At 34.6% G+C, this 27,369-nt stretch overlaps 4 protein-coding genes across 7 annotated transcripts; 1 reads left to right on the top strand and 3 right to left on the bottom strand.

Annotated features, from left to right (window-relative positions):
- The first annotated feature begins 479 nt into the window (after positions 1 to 479).
- LOC18602696 (O-fucosyltransferase family protein) lies at positions 480 to 6,567 on the top strand. Its single transcript, XM_007034251.3, has 10 exons — positions 480 to 801; positions 902 to 1,070; positions 2,158 to 2,236; positions 2,339 to 2,409; positions 2,658 to 2,746; positions 3,974 to 4,097; positions 4,210 to 4,493; positions 5,126 to 5,255; positions 5,381 to 6,088; positions 6,291 to 6,567. The coding sequence occupies exons 1-9, from the start codon at positions 794 to 796 to the stop codon at positions 5,996 to 5,998; spliced, it is 1,572 nt and encodes a 523-aa protein (XP_007034313.1). The 5' UTR covers positions 480 to 793; the 3' UTR covers positions 5,999 to 6,088; positions 6,291 to 6,567.
- Positions 6,568 to 7,895: 1,328 nt separating this feature from the next.
- LOC18602697 (uncharacterized) lies at positions 7,896 to 13,441 on the bottom strand. 2 transcript variants are annotated; one of them, XM_007034255.3, is made up of 9 exons: positions 12,867 to 13,441; positions 12,680 to 12,772; positions 12,435 to 12,539; positions 11,833 to 11,985; positions 10,655 to 10,753; positions 10,408 to 10,536; positions 9,266 to 9,373; positions 8,921 to 9,037; positions 7,896 to 8,319 (listed from the first exon to the last, which is right to left on the bottom strand). In XM_007034255.3, exons 1-9 carry the CDS (start codon positions 13,182 to 13,184, stop codon positions 8,155 to 8,157), a joined length of 1,287 nt encoding a protein of 428 aa, XP_007034317.2. In that variant the 5' UTR covers positions 13,185 to 13,441; the 3' UTR covers positions 7,896 to 8,154. The 2 variants fall into 2 exon arrangements, with proteins under 2 accessions (XP_007034317.2, XP_007034316.2); XM_007034254.3 differs by having other exon boundaries at positions 9,266 to 9,445; positions 12,867 to 13,440.
- Positions 13,442 to 15,633: 2,192 nt separating this feature from the next.
- Positions 15,634 to 19,392, bottom strand: LOC18602698 (Tetratricopeptide repeat (TPR)-like superfamily protein). Of its 3 annotated transcripts, XM_007034257.3 has the most exons (5): positions 18,113 to 19,392; positions 17,197 to 18,033; positions 16,193 to 16,397; positions 16,027 to 16,113; positions 15,634 to 15,952 (listed from the first exon to the last, which is right to left on the bottom strand). In XM_007034257.3, the coding sequence occupies exons 1-2, from the start codon at positions 19,332 to 19,334 to the stop codon at positions 17,201 to 17,203; spliced, it is 2,055 nt and encodes a 684-aa protein (XP_007034319.2). In that variant the 5' UTR covers positions 19,335 to 19,392; the 3' UTR covers positions 15,634 to 15,952; positions 16,027 to 16,113; positions 16,193 to 16,397; positions 17,197 to 17,200. The 3 variants fall into 3 exon arrangements, with proteins under 3 accessions (XP_007034319.2, XP_007034318.2, XP_007034320.2); XM_007034256.3 differs by lacking the exon at positions 16,027 to 16,113; XM_007034258.3 differs by having other exon boundaries at positions 16,027 to 16,397.
- Positions 19,393 to 19,884: 492 nt separating this feature from the next.
- LOC18602699 (ubiquitin-associated (UBA)/TS-N domain-containing protein) lies at positions 19,885 to 26,516 on the bottom strand. Its single transcript, XM_007034260.3, has 12 exons — positions 26,212 to 26,516; positions 25,276 to 25,423; positions 24,883 to 24,978; positions 24,365 to 24,441; positions 24,055 to 24,134; positions 23,692 to 23,752; positions 22,215 to 22,282; positions 22,023 to 22,104; positions 21,709 to 21,792; positions 21,481 to 21,558; positions 20,492 to 20,611; positions 19,885 to 20,146 (listed from the first exon to the last, which is right to left on the bottom strand). The coding sequence occupies exons 1-12, from the start codon at positions 26,377 to 26,379 to the stop codon at positions 19,970 to 19,972; spliced, it is 1,239 nt and encodes a 412-aa protein (XP_007034322.2). The 5' UTR covers positions 26,380 to 26,516; the 3' UTR covers positions 19,885 to 19,969.
- Between the last annotated feature and the right edge of the window lie 853 nt (positions 26,517 to 27,369).

Consider the following 27,369-nt stretch of genomic DNA (forward strand, 5'->3'; position numbering starts at 1 on the left):
GTGACTATCTTATAATATTATATTAATATACTATATCTTCATCTATTATGATATGTCAATATTATATGATATAAATGACATGTAATATCTTGATTAATGATAACTAATCAGTAGTTAATCATAACTTATTTAATCTTTCTTAAAATAGTTCAAGAAAATTTTTTAAAATTATTCTTAAAATATTTAATGAAATATGTTTAAATTTGTTAATTTAGCATGGTTCCTCACTTACATTTTTTTTATCTAAATTAAAAGTTTTAAAAATATATATTTCTTCTGATAAATGTGATCATAATTTACCCTATAAAAATTAATAAATTCTGATTATTTTATTAATTTTAAGATTTTAATACGAATTAAAGTCTTGTATCTTAACGGCACTATTAGGATATGATATGTTTAACAAAAGTTTTTCTTTTCTATAATGAGATGGGCATGGATAAAAACGTGGCGCGGCTCATTGATCCGATCGAAGCCTTAACCCAAGAAACAGGCGCAATCACCCAACAACCGCCAAATCCCATCGTTCGGTTTGAAGTCTACCCAGCACCGCTACTACCATCTCCTTTCACATCCTTCCCTCCTCGTATACTACACTTGAATTTACACTCTAAATTATTATTTTTTATTTCTTAAATTTAAAAATTTTCAATTTTCTTTTTGGTCTTTTTGGTTTTTTGACTAATTTCAAACTCTCACATGAACTGCAACTAATAAGTAAAATACAACCCCAAACAACAAAATCTCTAAAATCTTCAGATCTGGAAACACTTGTCTTTTTCCTGTCCTAATTATGCGGAGGTAAACAAACTAATTAATTCCTTTTCCAGGAAAATTTTCGTTTTCCATCAAACCAAACAGGCAGTTTGTTGAAGTTTCTTCTACTTTTTTATTTTTTTAGGTCTGGGCTGCATAGGCAGCATGGGAAACAAGGAGGAGGAGGAGGAGGAGGAGCAAAGGGAATTTACGCCAAGCTAACAATTGCCGTTGTAGTGCTTTTGATATGCACGCTCTCGCTTTTGTTTTCGGCTACCATTAGTGGAAATCGTGGATCTGTCGAGCCTTCCGAGGTTAGTAGCAACAGTTAGAATAATATCCTCTTGATTTTTGGATTTTGGATATTGGTGTTTGTTTGGTTTCTACGAAAATGCTATGAAAAAAAAATTGAACTGTAATAATGACTGTGATTTATTATTTCTTGTCATTATTTGAAATCTAATGAGTCACTCCAACTTGTAGTAAATTAGAGCTTCATTAATTTGATTTTGATCTGCGACTCTGTAATTAGATTTGTTGTATTTAGCTTTAAATCCGCTGTTTAATTAGAATTTGTCTATTGCGTTTGTTATCGGATGCTTGAAAGGTAGAAATGCTATTTAGATGAATAGTTTCTTGTAATTGGTAGCTTGGTTTACCGGATGAATGAGTATTTAGTAACGCTAATGTCAAATTGAAATGCCATGATAGTAGAAAACTTGTGATGTATGTGATTTGACTAATATACGTTGTTTTAATTCTTGGATAATGTCTCAGTTTCTTTTGTACCCCCTTTTTATAGTTATTATTGCAAACAATAATGATTTAGTTTCTTGTTACTGTCCCTGTCAACATCATAGATTTATTAGCAAGTTGGGTCTTGAATACAAACTGAGAATTTTCTTATTATCTAATGCAGTTCAGAGATGCTATACAATCTCTTGTTTGGTGCATGTTAAAACCTTCTCATTTGGTCAGCATTGGATAATCTCCCATTTGGGTTTTGTAATCTGCATACTCATGCAATGACCTATCAATTACATGAAAATTCATCAAAGTACAAATGCTTTGTCTATTACTTTAGTCAGGCATTATGCTAATTTGCAAGGATGAGAGGACTATATGGGTTAACTCTAAGAGGCTTGTTTGTCAGTTTTTAGAGACTTAAGGTGTTTTTAAACATTGTTCGTTTAACCAGTTTTGTTGATAGGTTTTTGTTGCCTTTATAGGGAATGTTTTGAAATAAGCATAAAATAACAGATGCTCTGTACTCAGATAATGGTGCATGAGACTGGATGTTATTTTAATTTGAACTGTATTTCTTTTCCAATTCTAGTGGTTGGCCATCATTATTGATCAATCTAGCCTTTGACTATTCTTGTTTCTGCTGCGTTTATTCAGATCAATGCAGAAGAACTTTGGGAAAGTGCTAAGTCTGGTGGCTGGAGGCCATCATCTGCTCCACGATCTGATTGGCCCCGTAACTACTCATAACTGTCTAAAAGAAAAATAAATCCATTTGAGTTGATTTTTGCTAAAGATGTGTAGGTTTGTTAGAATTCTGATTGTTACATTCTGGCAGCTCCTCCAAGAGAAACTAATGGTTATCTTCGAGTTCGTTGCAATGGCGGTCTGAATCAGCAACGCAGTGCGGTGTGTCTTAACTTTTTGCCATAAACTCTAGTCCAACATATTCTGTTACTTTGCTTCTTCCATGAAGTTAAATTGGGTGCAAGCCAGCTTGAGTTTTTATGGTTTATGTTCTATTTTGGATTCTTAGTTTACCTAAAATGACTTATGAATCATTACCTAAGTTTAAACTAAAGTTAGATTGTGGTGATACTGCTTCAATGGTGCATTTGAAATAAAATAGTAAGTTTACCTCTTTTTTGGTGTTCTAGATCTGTAATGCGGTTCTTGCTGCAAGAATTATGAATGCCACGCTCATACTGCCTGAGTTGGATGCAAACTCCTTTTGGCATGATGACAGGTATTCTTGTCTTTTGTCAATTTTTTTGAAATTAGCTGGTTACTCTTCTACAGTGAAAGCAGAGTAATTTTAATTTTATGAACAAAAAGATTTTAGATGGCAATTTTCAGATAGAAGTTTAAAACTGTTATAACAAACAGTACAAACACATACTTATTCAGGCTGGCAATTCTAGAGTAGCATTTGGATATTAATTTGTCATAGCATTCTCGTTCCATTTTTTAGAAGCCATACTTAGATAGTGAAATTCTTATTTCTTGCATTTGGTAGCTCAGAAAGGGTAACAGAAGATTATTTAAATTTGTGATTGATTTTGATATTTTCCTCTGCATGGTTGTGAAGATTAATATATGTATGGGTTCTGTGTGGCTTTCACTTTTTTAATCTGGTCTCTGGGATGTAGGTGGCTTCCTCCATTTGGTACTCTTTTAAATGAACTTGCAATAGTTGCAGCAATTTTCTGTTTATTTGGTTGGTCTACTTTATTGGAGTCAGCATCATTTCAATTTGTTATAGTTCAAATTGGCTATAGTTGAATGGAAGATACTTAGAATTTTTTGTATTTATTGTCTCTCATTTTATTAGGTGAAATGGCACCTAGACAAAGAATTCCAAGCATTATTCTATACTTAGAGGAAGCCTAAGGAAGAGAACCACTAGTAGTTTTGGAAAATCCTGAAATAATGTGCTTGCCCATGAAATTATGATTTTCTTAGGGAACTTGAATCATTAACTTCTAAATTTTATTTCTGTTTTTTGCTGTCTAATCATCAGTTGGCAATGAGTCTTACCTCTGAGGAGATTACTCACTGCAATGTGATTGAAATTCTCTGTTCTGTAGTAATCAATGATTTATTCAGGCCATCATTTTTGTTCTTTTGCATATCTGAATTTTTCACTGACTGATTTTTTTTTAAGTAGTTCTTTTATCAATTTCATTTCTACTTACTGTAGGATGCTTTTCACTGTTGCTTCTCCTAAAACTTGAACTACCACTGATGCAAAGGTGTTTACAGAGTTTACATTGATTTGCTGCAAACATATTTTATGTTTTATTGGCTTTGGTTGTGTAGCATTAATTGTTCACCTGCTTAACAAAGAATTAGAAATATATACATGTATATTGGGTGGAATGTGTTTCCCAGTTCTTCATTGAGGTCTGTTGTCTATGTTCCATTGTGGATCTCTGGCAAATTAAACATACTGATACCGACTTTATTTCTCCAGTGGTTTCCAAGGTATCTACGATGTTGAACATTTTATCCAGATGCTGAAATATGATGTACGAATTGTGGAAAGCATACCTGAAATTCGCAAGAATGGTAAAACCAAGAAGATGAAAGCTTATCAGGTGAAATATTGGTGCCATTAATTATTAATTATGCAAATAATTTTTAAGTTCTGTAAAAGTTGTTGAAACTTATGTGTTTTCTCCGTTCTTGCTTCTTTCTTTATTCATTTAGCTTCGGCCCCCTAGGGATGCTCCTATCAGTTGGTATACTACAGTTGCTCTGGAGAAAATGCAGGAACATGGGGCTATTTATCTAACTCCCTTTTCACATCGTCTGGCTGAAGAAATTGACAATGCTGAGTATCAACGATTGAGGTGTAGAGTTAACTATCATGCTTTAAGGTTCAAGCCAAACATTATGAAGTTAAGTGAGTCAATAGTTGATAAACTCCGTGCACAAGGTCATTTCATGGCGATACATCTTCGTTTTGAGATGGATATGCTGGCATTCGCTGGGTATGTTCTTTTTCTTATCTTGTTGTGTCTATATTATTTCATGTGCAGTTGCCATGACATGAGGGTTATGCATATCAATTTTGCTTGGGCTTTGTGCCTGAACCTGAATAGTTTTAGCTGGAAGATAAAGAAATATAACAGAAGTTGTTTTTCTTTAAGTACATGATACTGCAAGGGCGGTGCATACATGCATATCATCTGTTGTTCAAACATACAGGTACGGTCAGTTGAATTGATTATTATTGCTTTAAAAGTAAAAAAAACTGGGATCTTTTTTCTATAACCATGTACAATCGGTGAAGTATGTTAAGGATGAAGAAGTGTTGGTGAATGGATCTATAAAGAAATATTTTCTGTTGTGAATGCTGTGTATCCATTCTCTCTCACCCTCCCCCCTTTTCAGGCTGATGCATTTTGCTATAGGCAGAAAGAAATTTCCAATATCTTGTTCAGTGCTTTTACTGACAATCAGGAGTGATACATCCATTTTTTATTATTTTTGGAGCCATTGTGACCTCTCTTATCTGTTTCATGAATCCATATTGTATTGACCAAAATACATATGTTGACATAATATATGCCATCATATGCATATCAACCTTGATTGGCTGATGGGCTTGGATGGTTTATAGGTGCTTTGATATATTTAACCCACAAGAGCAAAGTATATTGAAGAAGTATAGAAAGGAAAATTTTGCAGAGAAAAGACTTGTTTATGAAGAAAGAAGGGCCATTGGGAAATGCCCACTAACTCCAGAGGAGGTAACCTATCTTGTTCATCATTCCTCCCATGGTTTCTCACTCTATCTCTTTATATCTATCTAGCCATACAGAGAGTAGCAAGAGAGAGTTGGTGCTTATATATATAATGACTGTTCAAACTGCAGGTTGGACTTGTCTTGCGTGCTATGGGATTTGACAATTCTACCAGGATGTACCTAGCAGCTGGTGAACTATTTGGTGGAGAGCGATTTATGAAACCATTTCGAGCTCTGTTCCCTCGCCTTGAAAATCACAGTTCTGTAGACTCTTCAGAGGAACTAGTTGCGAACACCTGGGGGTTGTTAGGCTCTGCTGTTGATTACATGGTCTGTCTTCTTTCTGACATTTTTATGCCAACTTATGATGGACCAAGCAACTTTGCCAACAATCTGCTAGGTCACCGACTATATTATGGCTTTCGGACTACAATTAGACCTGACAGAAAAGGGCTTGCTCCAATATTTATTAATCGAGAGAATGGACGAACAGCTGGTTTTGAACAAGCTGTTAGGCGTGTCATGCTTAAAACAAACTTTGGTGGGCCTCACAAGCGGGTGCCACCTGAATCTTTTTATACAAATTCTTGGCCAGAATGCTTCTGTCAAGTGTCACCTGAAAATCCTGGTGACAAATGCCCACCGGATAATGTCTTGGAAATTTTAGACAGCCGGTTGGGGAATGAAGAGAGCGGTGACCTAGAAGCCTTGGCGGAAACAAATTCAACAAGTAGAACAGAAAGATAGAATTTTGTTTCAGACTTTTGCTATGGTATATATATCTTCCTAGAAACTAGAGAAAGGAATTGGTTTGTCTGGCTTCATTGAGCTGTTCAGGTAATCATCAGAACTGATATCTGTTTCTTATGCAAAGTAATTTTTGTTAGTCCATATATAATCCTTGAGTTTTCAATTAGAGTGGGCAGGGAAGCTAAATATGAAAGATGTTTCACAGAAACCACTTTGAATAGATAGAGGAGGCAATGATTAATTTCTGAACATTTCCCATGGGATGCTAAAAGATCATTTGGTTCTGCAGGTTCTTTTTACTTGCAGGTTGGACTATGCTGACAGGTGATAGGAGCAAATTGGTTGGAGTACATGGACCAAGTTTGTAATTGAGAAGGTATCGCAAACGTGTTTGTGTTGTTTTACTGCTGAACTCTGGCACTGCATTTTTCCCTAAAAAAAATATGAAAATGAGAAAAAGCCTCCTCCGTTATTGTGTTATATCCGATTGACCTAAAAGTTGTTGAGAAGAGAGATGATGCTTTTTATTCATTACTTCCCTTCAATACCAATCCATATTAAGTTAATTATGGTAGCCTTGACTACAGAGTTAGAAGAGGTGGGAGCTGTCACACAGATGACTCAAGCCTTACCAAGGCTGAGGTCTTCTGGCTGAAAAATAATACCTGGAAAGCCATTCAAGATTCTACTGCCCCTCTGTTGAATCCTTGCGTAAATGTAGACTGCTTCAGTGCCATTGGAAAAACACACAAAAGTTAAAAAGTTCCTACTAATAAACAATAAATTACTTATACCCAAATGATAAAACATAGATTGCTTCATGAACCAAGTTTTAATCAAAAACGAACTTTTACAGGGACATGACCAATTAATCGAAACGCAGAAAGTTTTGAATTAGTATGTTAAGCTGTCAGACCAAGTAATTATTTAAGATTGAGAACCTTCAAGAAAAATCATTTTAATTTTATAAATCATATTCTGAAAAAGCCCTCAATTGGTTCTATACGTTCACCTAATCCGGCATTCCTACTGGAAAAAGCAGCTATCGTTGGACGAACTTTAAGTATAATTAAAGTTCAACGCATTTGCACCCTGTTGCCAATAATAATACATCTGTTTGGAATGATGAACCAGACTCTGCCGTTCAATCCATCGTTCCCAAAACCACCAACTATTTCAAATTTTACCAGAACTAGGCATTGTATCCAATTTGGATACATGTCAGAGTTGAATGAACTCGGTTCAACATGAGGTACCTTGTTCTTGAGGGATCCAGTTTTGCATTTAGCTTAGCTTTGATCAGACTCGAACCCATTTTGACATATCCGTCATTAACAACAGCACAAGTAGAATGTTTAGAAAAGGAAACAGATTGTAGAGAAATGGTGGCTATGCCCTTTACCTTCATCGCCATTTTTACCCTGAATCTAAATTGTTTAAAACTTTCTCCCTGGATTAGAGATTGATTTGATATGCTAGGAGTTTCCCATAGATCGGCAGATCACAAAATTTCAGCCTAATGGGTCATGGGCTGGTGGCAGTGGCACACGGTACACATACTTACTTTTTATGAAAAAACAGAAAAGTTATTCTTTTGTTTTGGCACCTTTTAATTAATCTATTTATTTTTGGTTAAAAAGAAGATTAGTGTGAAAGAGTGGTTTCGTTTGAAAAAAACCATTACATCTTGTCTTGTATTTAAATAGATTTTATGAAAATGAATGTAAGGCCACGTTAATAACCACTACCATTATAAATAAAATTATTATCAAATAAAATAGAATGTATCTGTTTTAAGGTTATAAAATTATCTCATTTCAAGTTTCGAATTGAGGATAATTACTTTAACCACACAGAGTCATGAAAAATCTAATTAGAGCAAGATCAAAGCAAATGACAACCAAACGATTTCAAAAGAAAGCAATGCAATGTTACAGAAACAAAAACTTTTACTGCAAAACCAATCCTGAATGAAACAAATACATTACTTCCAACATAAAAAAATAATAATAATGGAACAGAAATAGAGAGAAATGTTCTCCCTAAATGTTAGCTGTGACTGCCAACCAATTTACACCCCCACCAATTTACAAGCACTAACCTTTTTGAAACCAAGGAAAAAGGGTTGAGACAAAATGCGTGGTTAATAAGGTTTAGCCTGAGCCTTGCGTGCGCAGCTTGTTGGCAACGTAGAGCAAATGGCTGATATTTGCCGAGGGATAGTTTTGGAGAAGTTTAAGATTAGAAGTAAAATCCCCTGCTAGTAGGCGCCTTCGAACGAGAATCAGCATTGCACAGCATACCCGAAGCAATGTCTCCTGCAAATACATGTAACTAGTAATCATCCCCAAGCTTCTGTAATCATGCATATTTTGATCCATGTAAAAGCAGAGGTAGCATGCAAACAGTCAAGAAACCAATTACAAATTGTAACTATGGAAAGCCATCAGCCCAACAACATTCAAACAAATTTCAAGAAAGAGAGTTAAAATTCTGCACAATCATCCTAAATGACCGGAACCAGTTATTAGAGCAAACACTTCAAATTTAAGGTTTGCAATTGTCATCATAAATACGTAGCCGAAAAAATATCCTAATTTTAATATATCAGTTAACCATACAAATGCATAATATCACTGCATAAGTTGGATCATATAATTAAATCACATAATCAATGGTTGGTGTCCTCACCGCCCTATCCCCAAATTAAACCTAATGATATGGCCAAACACCCCTTGACTTGGCAGTAACCAGCAACTTATGACACACCAAATCTTAGGTTCAAACCTGGAATCACCCATCTCCTCCCCTAATTTCCCAATGAGTTAAATAATAATAAAAATAATAATAGTAATTGGAATAATTGGTCCAACAAGCTTCAAGAAAAAAACTACAGAGAGGTAAAAATTGCAATCTTACGAGAGGTCCTTCAGGGTCACTTAGAAGTGTGTCCCAGATGTGAAGGCTGTCAGCAAAATTGAATTCCTGTGTCAAGAGCAGAGTAATCCACCTAAATGCGTAAAACTGGGGGTTGACCTGTGATATTTATACATAGTAGTTAGCATTAAGCTGAACTAATTGCCTTGGCAAGAAGGGAAGAAATGACAAGGGGGAAAGGGGTGCACCGAGGGTCGTTGTGCAGGATGTAGGGTTGGTGGTAAGAGGCAGCATGAGTCAAGAAAAAAAAAACAAGACAAGAAGGATATCGAAAAATAGCACCTATACTCTACAGGAAGATGTTTAGTTTTTACAATGATATCTTACTTTAGTTGTGACCTCCAGATGACGCCAAAGCTCTTCATCATGTTCCTTCAGAAGCTGTGACAACTTAGTAATTGTGGAACGGATTCCCACATTGCTGTTGTCAAGTTGCTGGCAGAAATGATCACGGAATCCACTCAGTAACTCAACAAAACAAAAGAATGTGTCGGCTTCAGCAGCGGCCTGCAGAACTTAAATATGGGAAATGATGAAGAAAATAATAATGCATTGCATTCACATAACAGTACCTTTAACCAGACTTTAATCATAATGACAATGGAATTAATATATGTTATTTTTACAACGGTTATTGGCCATGTAATTGCTCTATAGCTATCTGTACTTTGTAGACACTTATACTCCAGAGATTTTTTGGCATACAAAATTTCTAACTCAGATAAGTCAATGATGATAAAAGAACATCAACATATTTTGTTTTCCACAAGCTCCATATATATTTGAAAGTTTTGTTCAAAACAACTTTTTGGGTTGCTTGGGACAAGAAAAGGAATAGAGCTGGGGGCAATGGAGTTTTAGACAGAAATAACAAGAAAGAAACTGGCAAGCTAGGTTGTTGAGAGCTTCACTAGATGAAGGAAATGTATGTCCTAAAGCTGGACAAACAGGAAGGTTCCAGATGAAAAACCACCCCTTTTAGGTTGCACCAACAACTTTGACGCTGAAAAAAGACATTAATACTAATAATGAACCAAGGACATTTTACTTTAGGGATTCAAACCAGAAAGACTTGGACATAAGCTGTAAAGACTGTTCATTCCACATCTTAAGGTTCATTTTCCTTCGGTCTTTTATTTTTGAGAAAAGTATATTTTCTTGTTTATATCCTTTTCTGAAACTTGCTTCCATATTAAAATACATGAATAGTCAAAACAATCACCTCACTTTTGTATGTGACTCTTTTTTCTTTTTTTACCAAAAAAGAGAAAAAAAAAAAAACTGCGGCATCCACAAGAACAACAGAGACACACACAAAGGTAGAAATGGCATGACACCAAACGAACACTGAAAGACAATTATAGTTAGATAATGTTTCCAAAAAAGTAAGATGTTGTTAAAGACAAGATGCAAGCATGTTAGAGATTAACAGAAAAAAACTGGATAGGGAAGATATGAGATCTTCTTACCGCCATTTCCTCATCAGGGTCATTTCTGAAAACATAGAATAGAGGTGCCAAGATTTCATTCATCCCTTGAACATATCTTATACCCGGATTTAACTTGGCAAATACGATTAATATGTTTCTCAATGCATCCTGAATATGCAAGGTACATGTAAGTCAGCAATGACTTCAATTCATATCAAAACTTAAGTCCAAAAGAGCAAAAGAATAAAAGCACATGAAAGAACAAAAGAAAGAAGATGATGTATACCTGATTAGACTTTGCAAGCTGTGAGTCCCCAGAGAAGAAGTGCATGTCTGGATGAGTGCGCTTCACATCTCGGTCAATCTGTTCAATGATTTCCGAGTCCTAGGAATATACCAAAAAAAAAAAGTTGGAGATCAATAAAAACTTTGTTCACTAGTTACAAGTAAGATGCTTATACTTAAGACCTTCTCTATATTGAACTTCAAAAGAAGAGATTTTAAATAATTGGGCTCATCAACAACAACAACATGACTAAAATTCCAAGAAGGCCAAAGCAAACCAAAAGGGAAAAAACCCTCTTTTCCCAAGGCTGCTAAATCAGGAAAATTCTAAGTACAAATTCAAACATTATTGACAGAATTTATAAATAATTGAAAATCAAAACTCCTCTGCATTGCTGTCATGTATACGCTTGTATAAAAACCTGGAAATAATACTCAAGTTGCAGGACACTCAACTAAGCATTGACCTGAAACCAGCTGGCCAAAAGCTGCATAAAAAAATTTTTTTCCCCTCATTTCACTTTCGTTAGGGATGTTCTCAATCAGAAGTTTAGCATCCTCTTATCTTTCTTACTACAATGCTAAAAAACATTAACAACTATAAATACCAAATCCCAGCCTCTAATAATAATAGAGATAATCTAATACAAAATAGACTTGATTATTCTTAGTAAATTAAAGCTTTAATGTAAATGATAGAGACTGCAATGCTAACATTCTAAAGGCTGCATGGTAGTGCAAACTGCCCCTGAAATAACTACCATTAAAGTATTTGTCTGCAGAAAGCTAGAGTGACCCACATTTTAAAACTTAGACTTCAAACAGGAAAGATGTTTTTCTTACTGGAATGCATGAGGATTATTTTTGCCAATTGCAAAGAATTAGGATGTCCCCTGTGCAAGACATTATTCAGTCATTCAAATATGAAACACAGTAGTACTTTTACATTAACTCTATACTCCATTGTTTTTTTCGCTTTTGTGTATCTAATTGTTATCCCTCAATCTTTTGTCAAATATGCACTAGACGTCAGGCTCTGATGAAAATAAATGAACTAATTTCATGAGAAGTGACTCAGCCAAGTTTATACAATCTAAATTTAAAGCATTCAACAGATAAAACACATAAGATGAAGTATGGCTTTCAAAAACTGATTACCAAATGACCCTAACAAGATACCTGGAAGAATTGATTCCAGATGCTGCTCTTCCCAAGGCTCAAAGGATGCTCTCCATGAGTTATTTGTGATCTTGACAGCGGACCACGGCTTTCAGATTTTGACTCATCATTGTCACAACCCGTGGACTTCTCCAACCTCCTTGTGATTTCTGACTGACTAGCCACAGAAACATTCAGAAATCCAGAACTCGTACAGAAAAGGAAAAGGAGAAAGAGAGCAGCCACACAAGATAACACTACTTTTTGAGCTGATAATCCAAAAAATGGAGAAAAAAAAAAAACTCAAGCAAAGTCATTTTATTGTTAGGAGGGAAAAAATGATCTATCAAATGAAAGAAATTGCAACTGTACAGTCACCAAGAGAGGGTTAAATTTCAATTTCTCACTTATTAAAATAGTCAGCTCCATGTTCTAGCTATCTGCCAGCCTCAGTTTGTTTCAGTTCTTATCCACTTAATGCTTTAAAAACGCTTGTTAAAGTTTTACATTAGCATTAATCAAAGAAACTAATCATACTTATTTGAACAGATTGCATACAGTCATAGTAGTGTACACAGTCCGTACACTATATTATCGTGCAAAAGTTAAAGAAAATCACTTACAGGATTCATCAAGAGCTCTTCCTTAAAATGCTTGTACTGAGACCTTTTCTTAGTTAATTCAGACGACCATTGCCCACGATCAGGTGGTAAGTAACCTAACAACAACTGCCACAACAACCAAACAAATCGTATCCTATTAATCCAGAAAAAAACACCAAATTTGAAATGCATCCCAGCTAAAAATTCCACATTTCTCAATTTTCTCAGCAGCGAAACAAAAAAAAAGGAAAAAAAAAAAATCCTACCTTCCACACAGTAGACCTGATTCCTTCACCATCAGGAATCCCCTGCGACGCAATCCTCCGCAATTCCCGCATATTTACCACCTTCTTTGACAACTAACAGAACAAAAAAGGAAAAATTAAAAATAAAATAGAAGCAGAAGAAGAAGGAAAGAAAATCAGTTAAAAATATGGAGAATCAGTAAAAAACCTCGACCAAGAGCTGAGCCTGGCGAGAGATATCCTCAGGAGAAACGTCAGAAGAGCTGCCGTTTTGATCATTATCATTACTATCATTGTCACTATTATCATTAACTGGATCTCTAATTTCGGATTTTGGAGTAGGAGAGGACTGAGGTCTTGACGCTGCCGCGGGAGGAGGCACTGGAACCGGAGGCTGAACAGCTGGCTCGGAAACGGCAGCGGTGGCGGTGGTGGGAGAAGGGGAGTAGCGTTGGAAGCGATCGTCACTGGGAGTTGTGGACCAGAGCGAACTGTTGAGCCAATCAGGTACTCGCTTCCTCACCATTTCAAGATTGGAATCGAGATTTGCTCTCTATTTCTAAAAATAAATTTGTGAATTTTTAAAAGCAGGTCGTGCAATTTGTTGTGAAAATTGGGAGTCTAAAGTAGGAGAATTTTTGAGGGACTGATTTCGAGTTGAAGATGTGAGTTTTTTCCTTTTTTTTTTCTTTTTTTTTCTTCTAGTTCTCCTCTTCTCTTCGTGGAGAGAGAGAGGAGGTGAAATCAGAGATGGAGTGACAGCACAATGCTATAGAGGTGTCAAGGACCAATGAAGAACTGACAAATATCTGACTTACTTGATTAGAAAAATAATTTTTTTAAAAACAACTTTAATTATTAAAAAATTTAAAACAAGTTATTATTTTTCTCCTTCAATTAAGATTTTTTTTTTTTACTTTTAATCAAATAAACTCTTATAATCCACAATTGATTAATTATTATTAATCAAAATATTATTTATTATTTTATATCACGTAATGTTAATATAACATATTAACATATTATAATAAATGATAACGTAATAAGTTAATGTGATATAATGATGTAATCATATAGTATTTTTCTTTTCATATCAATCACATTAACATTACACGAATATAAAATAACAAATAATATTTTGATTAATAATAATTAATCAATTACATATAAAGATTTATATAATCTAAAATAAAATAAAAGAATTTAATTAAAATGTAATAAAAAGTTAAAATTTATCTAAATTTTTAAAATTTATCTAAATTTTTAAAATATTTCATAGAGTTTTTAAACCATTATGATTATTAAGAAAAAAAGAAAACATTTTCCTTTTATTAGTTGTAACTTTCATATTTCAATTTATATCAACATATCCAAAAAAAAAATTTATATCAAACATAATGCCACATTAATTACTTCCTATCTGAAATTAATTAATGAGTTGATCCATGACATCATAGATCCAATTCAATTTCAAAGTACTCACTGTATTTTCTATATTGCCAAATGGGAAATAGTTAGAAATGTCATCAAATTGCCACACAATTTTTCCTTGATATGGACATAAAATATTTCATCTATTGGTATTGATATACTTGGGGATGAACAGCAAATATTGGAGATTTTCCAGTTTAAGAAATTCCTGAAAGTTTTGGAATTTAATTCATATTAATTTCTGTACTAACTCTTTTAATGAGACTAAAGCTATTACAACAAAGAGTCAATTTACCTCTAAATTATTCAAATTCGACTAGCTTATTATCAAATTTAACATAAAGTTTAAAAGGATGAGTAACGAATTCAACCAAGTTTAGATATTTTAATATTAGGATTTGAAAATTTAATTAAATTGATAATTTTTTTACATATTTAATGTCCATTTGTATATAAAAATATATCTTACTTATATAATTATTCACTTTTTATTTATTTTGAAATTAATTAAATTTTAGTTAGAATAAATGGCAATCGACTCAAATCAATTTGTCTTCCTTATATAATTATTCATTCTTTTTTATTTTAAAATTAATTAAATTTTAATTTGAATAAGTAATAATCGACTCATATCCAATTTAATAAATGATAATTGATTTGATGATAGGTGGAGAAAGGTATGATATCACTTATCAAAAATTCAAAATTTTAACTTAAAAAATATATCTAATAATTGAAAGAAAATTCATATTTATATAATTCAAATTTATTTATTTTTTATTAATGTAAAATACATGACACTCAACAATTGAGCCGAGTTGGATTTGAACTAGGCTTATTAGAATCCCCCAGACAAGCCCCGTGGTTGCCACAAATATTACAGCTAGGCAGATACCTTCGACGTCCGAGCCATGTGAAAAATCCAGTAACAAAGAGTTCACAACAAGCAAAAGCAAGACGTCCAATCCTCAACATTAGCTGTTGCTTTTGAAATTATCAGGCTGTTCATGTCTGCAGCCACACAGGCACAGAAACATTGGGCCCATAATCCTTTCGGATTGTGGTTTTTGACGATACAACCTTTTTTGGTCATCAGATTCCACATTATTACATTGTTTAAGGGAGAAGGTGGGGCATTTTCGAATGGATATGCATCAAAATTTTCAATGTGAAAATCTATGTTCTTTTGTTTGGGTTTTGAGGACTTTGATGATGCAAAAGATTGTATTCATTGGTTTGGACTTTGGTTCTGCTCTACTTCCATATGAATGATTCCCATCAGCTTCAGTGAGATTCATACAATCTTGTTGGTCTGGAATATAGTTGAAAAAAGTCCATTTTTCATGCTGTAATGCTCTGGTAAACTGACAGGATTGGGATGATCGAATCTAACATATATTTTTTTTGTTAGATTAGAACCTGCTACAAAGATAATAGTTTCTCATAATTTAGCAACAAAAGCACAGAACTAAAATTGATGTATTGGGAATTCCACTGAACCAATTTTTGTAAATTTCTAGAAACTGGCACTTGATGCATGCAAATAGCCCAATAAATGAATTTAGAATAAAAGAACAATAAAATCAGCTCACAAATTATACCGTTGTTTCACTTTGGGTAAGCAGTCTTTCACAAGCTTCCTTGTTTCATTTCTAATCCTTAAAATGTTGTTTCCGATTTCTTTGTGCTTTAACCCCTTGTAAACTTGAGAGGATTGTCTTACTTAACCCACTAAACAGGTTTGCCTGAATTTCGCCATAGCAAAGATGTGACATGATCTGAGGCTCATTGGAAGGGGAAGTTACTGATGGTTAAGTTGCAACAATACTTCCTTCCACAAGGCATATTAGAGGATGGGGTCACCTGCAAATGAGAAATGATTCAATTAACGTTAGCCATTAAACAGATTCAAATATGCACCAAACATCCATTAGTACCTCTTAGAAGGACTGTGTTATCTTCAGAATTGGTGTCATCTATCCTCAAGAACAGATTAAGAAGAGCATTTAACCCAAAATCTCCCCCTATCCTTCACTTAAAAGATTAGGGACCAATCTAGATAGATAATTTTTTTATCTAAGTAGAGTTAGATTTACGATTTACCCCAGTTTACATTCACAGTTGTGGAATCAGACATGTAATTGGTGTGTGTTTGGCCAAGCATGTTTTGGTGGGCCACTCATGGTTGAACCTTGTCAATGTTTAACCTTTTGGAGGAACTTTTATAACATGAGAGAACCTGTCCTTCTGAATTCAAGCCTTAGTTCTTGAATCTTGCTCACATACAATTTGAGTCATCCTGAAGTACCTGCATTGTAAAAGGTCGATCTCAAGCTTAGAAGTAAGATTATGCCTTCACCTATGGTGCATTATGTCATGGATGTGAGGTTGAAGATTCAAAATGAATATGCTATCTAGTTTAGATCATAAAAGAAACAGTAACACAATTAATAGGTACAAAATTGAAGAAAGCTACCATATAGAGGCAAAGGCATTGATGGTATGCAGAAGGACTTTATTTCAACCATTTAGGTAAAGTGGAAAAACAAAAGTTATGCAATCAACAAGATATTGGGGGATACAGCGACCTAAACACTTCAGAAGCCAAAACAGAGGGAGATGAAACCTGAAAACAGTATCAATCTGGAGAAATAGATATATTTTGTACTGTTTCCATGAAATAAGTTGAGCACGAAACATCCAGTCATTCATGTAATGAAATGTGCGAAGTTCTAAAGGTTCATTAATCTTGCTGTTAGGTTTAGACTTTAGACAAGCAGAAGAAACACCTTTTGGACCTTGAGGAATGGAAGATACCAGTCAAGAGAACCATTAACCTAACATCTATGTGTCATAACAATCCAGTGAGCACCAATTCCTTCAATTCTTTCCACAACATGAAGGGTAAATATCATGTAGTGCTGGAGAGTCCATAAATTACTAAGTTGGCATCAGCTCAACCGTATACATGCTACTAAACAAGTTTTTTAGTTGTGATGTACTTAGCTACATCCAGCATTTGCATAAAGAGTTTATTTTAAATAAACCAAGTAGAAAAAATGATGTGTTATTGACAGCAAAGCAGATATAATGCTACTGGCACTTACCATTTCACCAATAATCTCCACATGAGCAGGCCCCATCCTTGAAATGATGGAATCGCTTTATATCTCTCAATACTATTTCTCTTTGGCTCATCTTACTAGCATATTTCATCAGAGAATGGCAATCCCCACATACTCTTAAGTTCTTTACTATCCTGATGGTTGTTCCCGGAGAAGTGCGGATTAAAGCAAAAGCAAGCGCCAGTTTCTCACTGTGACTTCCCAATGCATCTTCCTTCTCTTCTTCCTCAATGTTATGAAGTACCCACCCAGTTTCAGGCATGTATCCATGTTGTCTTGTACCAGCCACTATTTCCTCTAATTTCAGGTATATCTCTCTTGCATGCTTATGAGCATGATCACCAGCTACAAAACTATGCATTTCTCCACCAACTTCAATATAACTCCACCCTGGATCTTTATCGACAGCTCGGTTCTGCATTAACATTCTTACTCTCTCCACATCTTCCCATCTCCCAACTGCAGCATAAACATTTGACAAGAAAACATAGCTCCCAGGATGTTTAGGTTCAAGCTGAAGGAGATTCTGAGAAACTAGTTCTGCCATTTTAATATTTTTGTGAGCCCTACAAGCACAAAAAAGTGCTCCCCATGTCACAAAATCAGGACTCATTGGCATCCTTTGGATGAACTTTAGCGATTCATCCAGCTGGCCTGCCCTGCCTAACAAGTCAACAACCAGTGTATAATGTTTCATGGTTGGCTCAATGGAATAGTCAAGCCTCATACTGTCAAAGAAGTTAAGCCCGAGATTTACTTGCCCAGAATGTGAGCATGCAGTCAGGAGGGCAAGAAAGACCACACCATCAGGTTTTATTCCTGCAAACATGGCAAGTTTGAGTTTATGCAGAGAGATTAGAATAAAGAATTGAGCTTAATAAAAATTACAAAGTCACACCTGAAAACATCATCTTTTTGAAGCATTGGATAGCTTGCTCATAATATCCATGGATTGCCCAACCCCATATCATGACACTCCAGGTAAGAATGTCCCTCTCTTTTGTCTCATCAAAAACCTTACTTGCGGACTGGATGTCCCCACACTTTGCATACATATCAACCAAAGCAGCACCAATTGCTTTATTCAACCGAAAACCATTTTCCAAAACATAATCATGGATACGCGCTCCAGCTTCAAGTGCACCAATTTTAGCACAAGCAGAAAGAGCAGGAACAAGAGTAAGATCATTTGGCCTCAAGGCGGCCTCCAACATCTTAAAAAACATGGATAAAGCCTTCTCATGATCTCCATTCTGTGAAAACCCATTAACCATTGTAGTCCAAGAAACCACATCCTTCTCCTTCATTTCATCAAAAAGTTCCACTGCTTTATCCAAATCCCCATTTCTCATAAACCCATTTATCAAACTATTCCAAGACCCAATATTCCTTTCAGGCGTAGCCTCAAAAAGCTCCATCGCTTTCCCCAAATTCCCGTCTTTACAGTAACCATTAATCAACACATTCCACAACAATATACTCCCACTCTTGTTTCTCTCAGGACTTTCATCAAACACCTGCAACGCGAAACCCAATTCCTTGAGTTTCACATACATTTCAACTAGTGCAACGCGAACGAATGAATCAAACTCAACCCCAGATTTTATTATTCTTCCATGAAGGATCAAACCAAGACAGCGAAGACCCAGACCCGCGATGGATTTGAGCACGAAAGGGTATGTAAGTTTATCAGGGCGAACTCTAAGGCTCAACATGAGAAGAAAATGGGAAATTGAGGATTCGAGAAGGGAATTGTCCGTTAAGCCACGGATCAAGGCGTTGAAAAGGAATATGCTTTTGTGGTGGAAATGGTTGAAAAGGGAGATGGCATAAGGGATGGATTTGAGGGAAGAAGAGGCGGATATTAGGAGGGTAGTAAGGTTGGAGCTGGAAGAGAGGTTGCGGCGGAAGATTTGGGCGTGGATTTGGCGGAGTTGGAGGGTGGTTTCGGAGGATTGGATGAGAGAGGCGAAATGGGTTTTGAGGGGATCTTGAGATGATGATGATGATGATGATGAGCCATGAGAGATGGGAGGCTTTGGCTTCTTGAATGAGGAGGAGGAAGAGTTGGTTTTGGCGGGAGAAGAGTTTCGTTCAAAGAGAAGCCGAAGACTTTTCATTTCAAAGTGTTGTCATCAGGCTAGGGGCTTTGTTGGCTTATGACTATATCAGTTTCGAAAGAAGTGCCATCGATAAGAACAAACTGCCCCTTTATACTTTATATATAAATGAGTTTTAAATTTCCCAGGGACAGCACCTTTAGCTTGCGGAGACATACGAATACCATTGGCCCATACCCTAAAAGTTGAGTTGAAAGGTTTGCAGCATTTTCCAGTTTGATGGTTTATTAACCCATTTTCCCACCATCTCTCACTAGGTATTTGTAGGCTGATTTATTTTGAGTTCTTCATTGATCAACTTCAAAAGCTTCAGGGAAAACATAGAAGTCTATTTCCCTTACCCATTTCTCCCCTTTGAAAAGATTAAAAGTTTAAAAGAAAATTATCGCAAACATGTAAGGCAATTATTGAGGTTCCGTAACCATTAACGAAAGCCTGCTACTTGAAGGTATGAGTGGAGAAATCTCAGTTTGTCCATAGTTGAATTCATTGCTAACAACATATCTCAACAAAAACCAAGGAAAAAAAGAAAAAAGAAAACAACTAAATGTAGACTAAAAAGATATAAATGTATAACTTTTTGTCGTCTTTTTCAGAGTGAAAAAACATTTTACAGTTTATGAATCTATTTCGACTTAAAGCACCCCAAAAAAGGGATTATTTATGGCAGAGTTCAGCTCAGACCCAGCTGAGTTCAGCACTTGCATGTCAACCTTGTCCCTTGATAGAAACAGGAACTGATCTCCTTCAACTTTCTCAAACCCACAGATCTCGAAGAACTCAACACCACCTTTTAAAGAACCAACTCTATCCTGTTAATACAGCAGAATGAAACAACAAAGACCAGAATCACAATTAGTTAACACATAATCATGAGATGTGAGTATTTAAATTTAAACTGTGCAGAAGTTAATTGCAAGGGATTCAGAAAATAAGCGCCCAGACAAGGAGGACAGCCTCATTAGAATACCAAAATAACTAGGAACATAACAGAGGAGGGAGAGACAGAGAGAGGGGGAGAGAGCAAGAAAACAATCACACTTCACGCATATAATACTTAGTTTCAACAAAGTTTAAATATATATGAATAATCATGCATATACTTGATTTCGATGTTATAATTTATATATCATATAGTATTCAGTTCAATTTGTTACCTGGAAAGTTTGATTATTCAGTCTAATTTTTCTAAATTTCTCCTCATCAGGATTCCTGGCCACATTTCCTATGTATGTAAGAAGAGTCTGGAATGCTCTCTTCACTTTGGCATCATCATCCTAGTAAAAAAGATAGAAGCAAAAGTTAGGCCAAGACAATAATCTGCTCAAAGGTGCTATAACCTTTTGACTTAAGTGACATAATTTTATGGCATGGAAAGAAACAAAAAAGAACCCTGGAATTGATGTTGCAAATAAGAGGCACATGATACTTCCACAGGGTTGTATCAGGAATATTTTATGTCTTGTTTACAACCCAATATTATCTACCTCAACTTAGACCTATATAAAATGACAACACCATACATTGATATTGAGTTGATGTACAAACTACACCATCCTGGATTGAAACCTCCATCAATAAAAGTAAAGAAGAAGGCTATGTTCAGTGGGAATAAAAAGTGGAACAATGGGAGATTGTCTCATCCAATGGCTAGCCTGCAATAAAAAAAAAAGAAGGTGCTGCAGCCTACCTATTAGAGTAAAAAGGTTTCTTTCCTTCTACCTTTTATTTCTACCCAAAGTTATGTTATGCGGAAAGCGTTGACCAAATGAACCATTATTCCAGCTTATGACCATACTCTTTGAGTAAAGGTGACTTGTGCTCGTTTGGAGATCAAGGCTACATTGAGTAGAAATCTCTTTACAATGTAGAACAGTATGAATGGAAGATTTTCCCTTCTTTCTTGATATAGTTTTCAATCAAATATTCTACATCAACCATTAGCACTTCTACTTGAAGATTTTCCACAGTAGGGGCCACCACATTACTCTACAAGCAGCCTAAACAACATTAAAACAATATATGTAGAAACACTGCATGACACCAGGGAAAAGTGCTAGAAAGTCATCAATCTAAAAGAGAACATTGATAATTGGATTTTCTTAGATGTCAATAATGAATGATCAAGATTAAAAATTTTATTTACCTTGTGATTTTGCTTGAGAGATCGCAAACACTCTCGCATTAGCTCTGACTTTGTGGCAGGCCTAACTGGCAATGAGCTCTGCAAAACAGAAACAAGGAGTTGTACAATTGAATAACACTTAAACAAAGACACCAACTCAAGAACACTTTCAACAAAATCTTACATTACAGCAGTGGGTACATAGTTTTTTGCTCAATAGTGGGTACATAGTTATTCAGAACGCAATACCTTTTTCTCCTCCACAACAGGTGCAGAAGGTTTCACAGCAGCAGGATCTTCTGGTGGCAGCCCAAGCCTCTGCCTTCTCTCTGCCTGTGAGACAAATATAAATTTGTTTAACAGACCCCAATAAGGGAATCAAGTAACAATTAACAGCCTCTTCTAAACAACATGTAGTAACTATGGGACAAGTTCATGTAAAAATAGTAACATAGTTTTTTTCCATTGTTCCTGTGAGCTGCTAAATGTGATCAAGTTATTAGTGTTGGATACTTATCAATAGTGTTGGTCAAAAAGGAAACATAGAAAGCAATAATTAGAACCTTGTCCTCTTCCAATTTCTGACGAATCTTTTCCCTAGCTCTTTTCTCTTCCTCTTTCTCTGCTTTCCGCAGGGCCAACAATCTGAGAAAGCAAAAAATGAACAAAAGAACAAAAACCATCCAATTAAAATTAAATTAAATTATTGCAAAGAAAAGAAAAAGAAAGTGAAAAATATAGACTAGAAGACTAACCGTTTTCTCTCATTTTCTTCTTCGATACGCTTTGCTTCCAACAATTCCTTGCCCACTCGAATCCTCTCCTGAAACAATAGAGACATATGGAAAATGCTTTACGAGGCTAGAATGATCATACAAAGTGCTTCATGGAAAGGAGAGAGAGAGAGAGAGAGAGAGAAATCTAGCACACAATAGACTCAAAATGCTGGTAAGAAGAAACATACAAGTGAGCAATAAAACAAATGTAATAAAATAAAAAATGATAGCCAAGAAAATAGTGCAGTCAGTCAATGCAAATTTTGGGGAACTTGTGAAAAAAATAATTTAATAATACAGAATAAAAGCCAAAGGTTCATCAGCACAAGTAAAATTCTCCTAAAAGCATAAATAATTGAATTCTTTCAAACAGAGAAAAATGGACTACGATGGAAACCACTCACACATAAATGAGAGAGACAGAGTGGGATTCTTTCTTAAAAAATTGTTCTTCTGTTATTCTCTAAGATATTATCTGATAATTAAAAGAAAATTTTTTGAAACGAATAAGATGAGTAATGTTTTATGGGACTGAATGTTAGAAAACCAATTACCAAAATTTGATCACATAAAGAGAGCATGACTGAGATTCAAATGCTACAATATATGTGTGGGCATAAAAGATGGACAACATTATGAATGAGTGCATAAGAGAAAAGGTAAAGGTTGCACCCACTGAAGACAAATCACAGAAACACATTTAGGGTGGTTTAGACACAAAAAAGAGACCTACAAATGCCTCCATGCAAAATGTGATTCGATGGAGAATACCTATGGGAACAGGGTGAAAGGAAGACCAAAGAAATGAATGAAAACCATAGAAAAAAAACCCTCACTCTTTACACGAGTTTACGAAGGAAATGGTATTAAATAGCAGAACAGAGCAATGTAATCCATATAACTAATCCTATGTGGTGGGAAAGGCTTAGTTTACCATGATATTTGTTAGTCCCTGCCCATGTTCTAATTCAGAAGAATAAATGCTGCTTAAGTAAGCCGAGTGAACATTTCTATCAATAGGACAATCCCAGGAGAACAATATTTGACCAATTCCAGAATCATAATATAAGGAGTCGGCAGATATTAGAGTGATAGTATTTTTCTAAACTGTGAACCAATAGGAAGTTATGGGACAAAAGAATATATTGCATCTATGACACAAGAACTATCCCAACATGCATTAATGTATTTCTGAATATAAAATTTTTTAAAAGAAATATTTATATATTTCTATGGCTCTCCGATACATTTTAAGGGTATAACTAAAATTATCACTGCTTCTGAGCAAAATGAGACATGCTCCTAAAAAGGGACTAATCAATTGTTCACACAGTGCACAAACATAATAAGTGCTGGTTGGAATAGGAAACAGCTTAAGAAACAATGTATAGAACCATAAATACATTCAACACAAATATTAGGCTGCAGATTGATAAAACATGAGATGAAGAAGCACCTTTTCCCTTTCTCTTTCCATTCTCTTCTCCTCTTCTTCTTTCTTTTTGCGAGCACGCTCCCTATTATTTACAAGAATGATAAATATGAAGCAGGAGAACAATGTTCTACAATCACATCTTTAAATATATCTGAAATGTCTCATTCCTTCAATTAAAGACATACAGAACTTTCAAACTTTTCACAACATAAAAAGAAAAAGAGATCAGACACCTAAATTCTGCAGCTTTGGAGAATACTCAAGGTTTATACCAAGGTGATGAATAGAATGTAGGAAAAAGCACTGACAGAAGCTTTCATCACCATCAACTGGACCATGCATTCTATTTTATGATACTGAAGAATGAAACTTTGTAAACCATACCTTAGCTCTTGTGCTTTGAGCTTCATCTCTTCCGGTGTAAGAGAAGGTTTAGGTGCCTCAACATGTCTGTTGACAGGTACCTGAAAAAACAAATGCAGGTGAGAAATCAACATAAGTGCAAGGGAATATAAATCTACATAAGTGCAAGGGAATGTCTTAGCCAAATAGCGATGATAATCGCTATGTTTTACGGTGATACCAAACCCACCCTACCCTAATTAGACCTGTTATCAACACTTATGAGATTTGGGATGGGTACAGGTTTTAGATACAAACCCCACCCTACCTATAGGGCTCAAAGATTTCATACCATGGGCATCTGATCTATGTCTGGGTTGGCCTCATGTTCAACTACCCAGTTCACAGCAGCCTCAAGGCTATTATTACCTGCAGAAGAGAAACCCAACATTTACGCAACAACAAAGATGTCATAAGCTCACACCTTTATTTGTACAGTGTAAAACTTGAGATGAAAGCATTGTTATTCTCTTATTTGTGCTTGTAGTATCAAAATCAAGAATGCTCATCGCAAACGATCTTTAGTTTCCCTTATTGGTACAAGAGATTTTATAACAGAATACTGAAAAAGTTCACTTTCATTTTTTGAAATTTGAAAACAATTCACTTTTTTCAGATTATTCTTATACAAAGAAAACATGTTGGATTACAGAGTTAAAACATTTTAACACGGTTATGACATTGAGAAAACACAGTAACAGATGGCTAAATTTACATTCCAACACAAAAAGTAAATATTCACAACCGGCCAGGAAAGTGAGAAAAGAAATATGTAATCTGTAGCACTTTAAGAACATTAAATGGGCTTACCACAAAAATGAAGAGCACGGGTTGCACGTGCTGTAGGGAAACCCATTGCTTCCAGTTCTTCAAGCAGTTTTTTGTCAACTTCCGGCACAACCATCTCTATCAAAACAAAAGAAAAATAAAACAATTAATCATTAAGATAATACATACATACATACATACATACATATATATATATATATATATATATATATATATATATATATATATATATCTGTATGTATATATTGTAAAAGAGCAAAGTATGTCCAGTCAACAATGAGTTATGAGAAGGTAATACCTTCATAAGGAAAACAAAAATCATCTAGAACCATGACTTATTCCAGATAAAATAAGAAAATCAATACAAAACAACTGCTCCCTAACATTCTAAATAAACTCCACTTGCAAATGTACCTTCAGACTGGCTGCCGCTATCTGCAGCAACAGCCTCCTCTGAGTCTGTAGCTACCTTGGGAACCTCCAAACTGATTGGTTTTGCTGCCTCTAAAGTCTTATCCACAAACTCGGTATGCCCTGTTCTTTTCGTATGCAAATCACTTTCCTTCAAGATGAAACAGAAGCAAAGCTCCACCAATCATAAAATGCAAATTCAAATGCACTTTTTTATTTGTCAGAAAAGTAGTCTCACAGAGTTGTAATCCATTTGAGATTTTGTTTTCAAAACATAAAATTGACCTTAAAAGATTAACATGTATATTTATACTTAAATCTAGTTCATGCAAAAGCAATTTTTCAAGTTTGTAAACAAATAGATGCACAAGCACTATACAACGATGGCAGCTTCCACATAAGAAAAGCCCCAAAAATTTACCAGAGCCTTTAATCTAAATATCCACATTCTAATGATAAATCTTCAACTTTTCCCTAATCCAACAAAGGCCAAGTCATTAAAGACCCAACTCGATGCAAAAGCATAGCTTTCAAACTAACCCAATTCAGCACAAAAGCACAACTTTTAAATCAAATTAATCCAGCACAAAAGCAAGACTTTCAATTTACAGCCAATTAAATTAAAAAGTAAAACTTTCAATTTAAACCCAATTTAATGCAAAAACAAAAGTTTCAATTTCAACTCAATTCGGTAGAAAAGCAACACTTTCAAACTAAACCCAATTCAATGCAAAAGCAAAAGTTTTAATTTCAACTCAATTCAGTAGAAAAGCGACACTTTCAAATTAAACCCAATTCAAGAAGAAGAAAAACTTTCTAATCAAACCCAATTCAAAACAAAATCAACATTTTCAATTTAAAACCAATTCAGTAAAATAAAATAAAAATAAGACTTAGAAATGAAACCCAAATGAGAGAAAAGTGAGAGCGATGTTATACTGTTTTGGATCGGCATGGTTTGTCACAAGCAGAGCAAACAAGATTGAGAACTGCTTCAGTGGACTCAGAGAAGTTGGAATGGGAGGTGAGCTCGGCATGCTCTTGGGCTTCCTCCACCGACTTCAACAGTGCCCCACAGTCCCCACACTTCAACGACACCCCCGCCATTGATGGATTGATTGATCAAAGCTCTTCAGATTCTTGACTCTTCTCCAAATCTACAGAAGAAAAAGAAAAAGAAAAAGAAAAAGAAAAAGGACCAAGGAGGAAGTAGGCTTTTGGGTTTTTTATAGTGTTGGGGTCCTTCTGATGCCTTATTGGCGAGGGAAGGTGAAAGATACTTATTTGAGGATGTGTTTGGCGAGGCAGTTAATCTGGATCTTAGTTGAGATAAGATTGTTTATGGACCGACTGAGGAGATTTTATTCATTAATTTGTTTAGATACCATTTATAATATCAATTATTATTACATAAATCTTAGATAATAAATTTTAGTAAATGTAACTGAGTTTTGTGAATTAAAAATATACTAATAATTAATGAAATATGTCAAGACAAATTAGTACCACTTTTAAGTTAAGCATGTCCTATAATTATTGTACACAAATATTAAATTACTTATTACCTATAATTATTGTACACAAATATTGAATTACTTATTACATAGTATTATGGCAGTATTAACACTAGATGAAGTATGATATTTGCAAGAAATTATCTAAGTTTCAAATTTTTTATTATTTTAATATATAATTAATAGATACAATATTTTAAAAAATTTTAAAATTATTATAAAATTAAATAATTTTTTTATTTTTTATTATATTAAAAAAATTTATATTTTTATTTTAAATTACATAAATTATTATAACTAATATTTACTAACTATTATTAATCAAAATATTATTTGTTATTTTATGTCGTAGAATGTTAACATATCATTTTGACGTATCATAATGAATAAAAAAATAACATATTAATATGACATGATAATTAAATTATTTATTATTTTTACTTTTCATGTAAGTCACATGAATAGAAAAATGATAAATAGTATTTTAATTAATAACAATTTATTATTTATTAGTTATAAAAATTTATTTGATTCAAAATAAAAATATAAAAATTTAATTGAATGTAATAAAAAATATAAATTG

The sequence above is a fragment of the Theobroma cacao genome, chromosome 4 (genome assembly GCF_053813885.1).
Source record: "Theobroma cacao isolate CCN51 chromosome 4, ASM5381388v1, whole genome shotgun sequence".
NCBI lineage: Eukaryota > Viridiplantae > Streptophyta > Magnoliopsida > Malvales > Malvaceae > Theobroma > Theobroma cacao.

Coding starts and splice junctions, on each gene's coding strand:
- LOC18602696 (XM_007034251.3), top strand. Junction 2,410..2,657: donor TGAATCAGCAACGCAGTGCG/GTGTGTCTTAAC, acceptor TTGGTGTTCTAG/ATCTGTAATGCGGTTCTTGC. Junction 2,747..3,973: donor TCCTTTTGGCATGATGACAG/GTATTCTTGTCT, acceptor TTATTTCTCCAG/TGGTTTCCAAGGTATCTACG.
- LOC18602697 (XM_007034254.3), bottom strand. CDS start 13,184: ATGGTGAGGAAGCGAGTACCTGATTGGCTCAACAGTTCGCTCTGGTCC. Junction 11,986..12,434: donor AAGAGCTCTTGATGAATCCT/GTAAGTGATTTT, acceptor GTGGCTAGTCAG/TCAGAAATCACAAGGAGGTT. Junction 9,446..10,407: donor ACCCTGATGAGGAAATGGCG/GTAAGAAGATCT, acceptor TAAGTTCTGCAG/GCCGCTGCTGAAGCCGACAC.
- LOC18602698 (XM_007034256.3), bottom strand. CDS start 19,334: ATGAAAAGTCTTCGGCTTCTCTTTGAACGAAACTCTTCTCCCGCCAAA. Junction 18,034..18,112: donor CAAAAAGATGATGTTTTCAG/GTGTGACTTTGT, acceptor CCATGTTTGCAG/GAATAAAACCTGATGGTGTG.
- LOC18602699 (XM_007034260.3), bottom strand. CDS start 26,379: ATGGCGGGGGTGTCGTTGAAGTGTGGGGACTGTGGGGCACTGTTGAAG. Junction 24,135..24,364: donor ACATAGATCAGATGCCCATG/GTATGAAATCTT, acceptor TTGTTTTTTCAG/GTACCTGTCAACAGACATGT. Junction 21,559..21,708: donor CTGTTGTGGAGGAGAAAAAG/GTATTGCGTTCT, acceptor TCTGTTTTGCAG/AGCTCATTGCCAGTTAGGCC.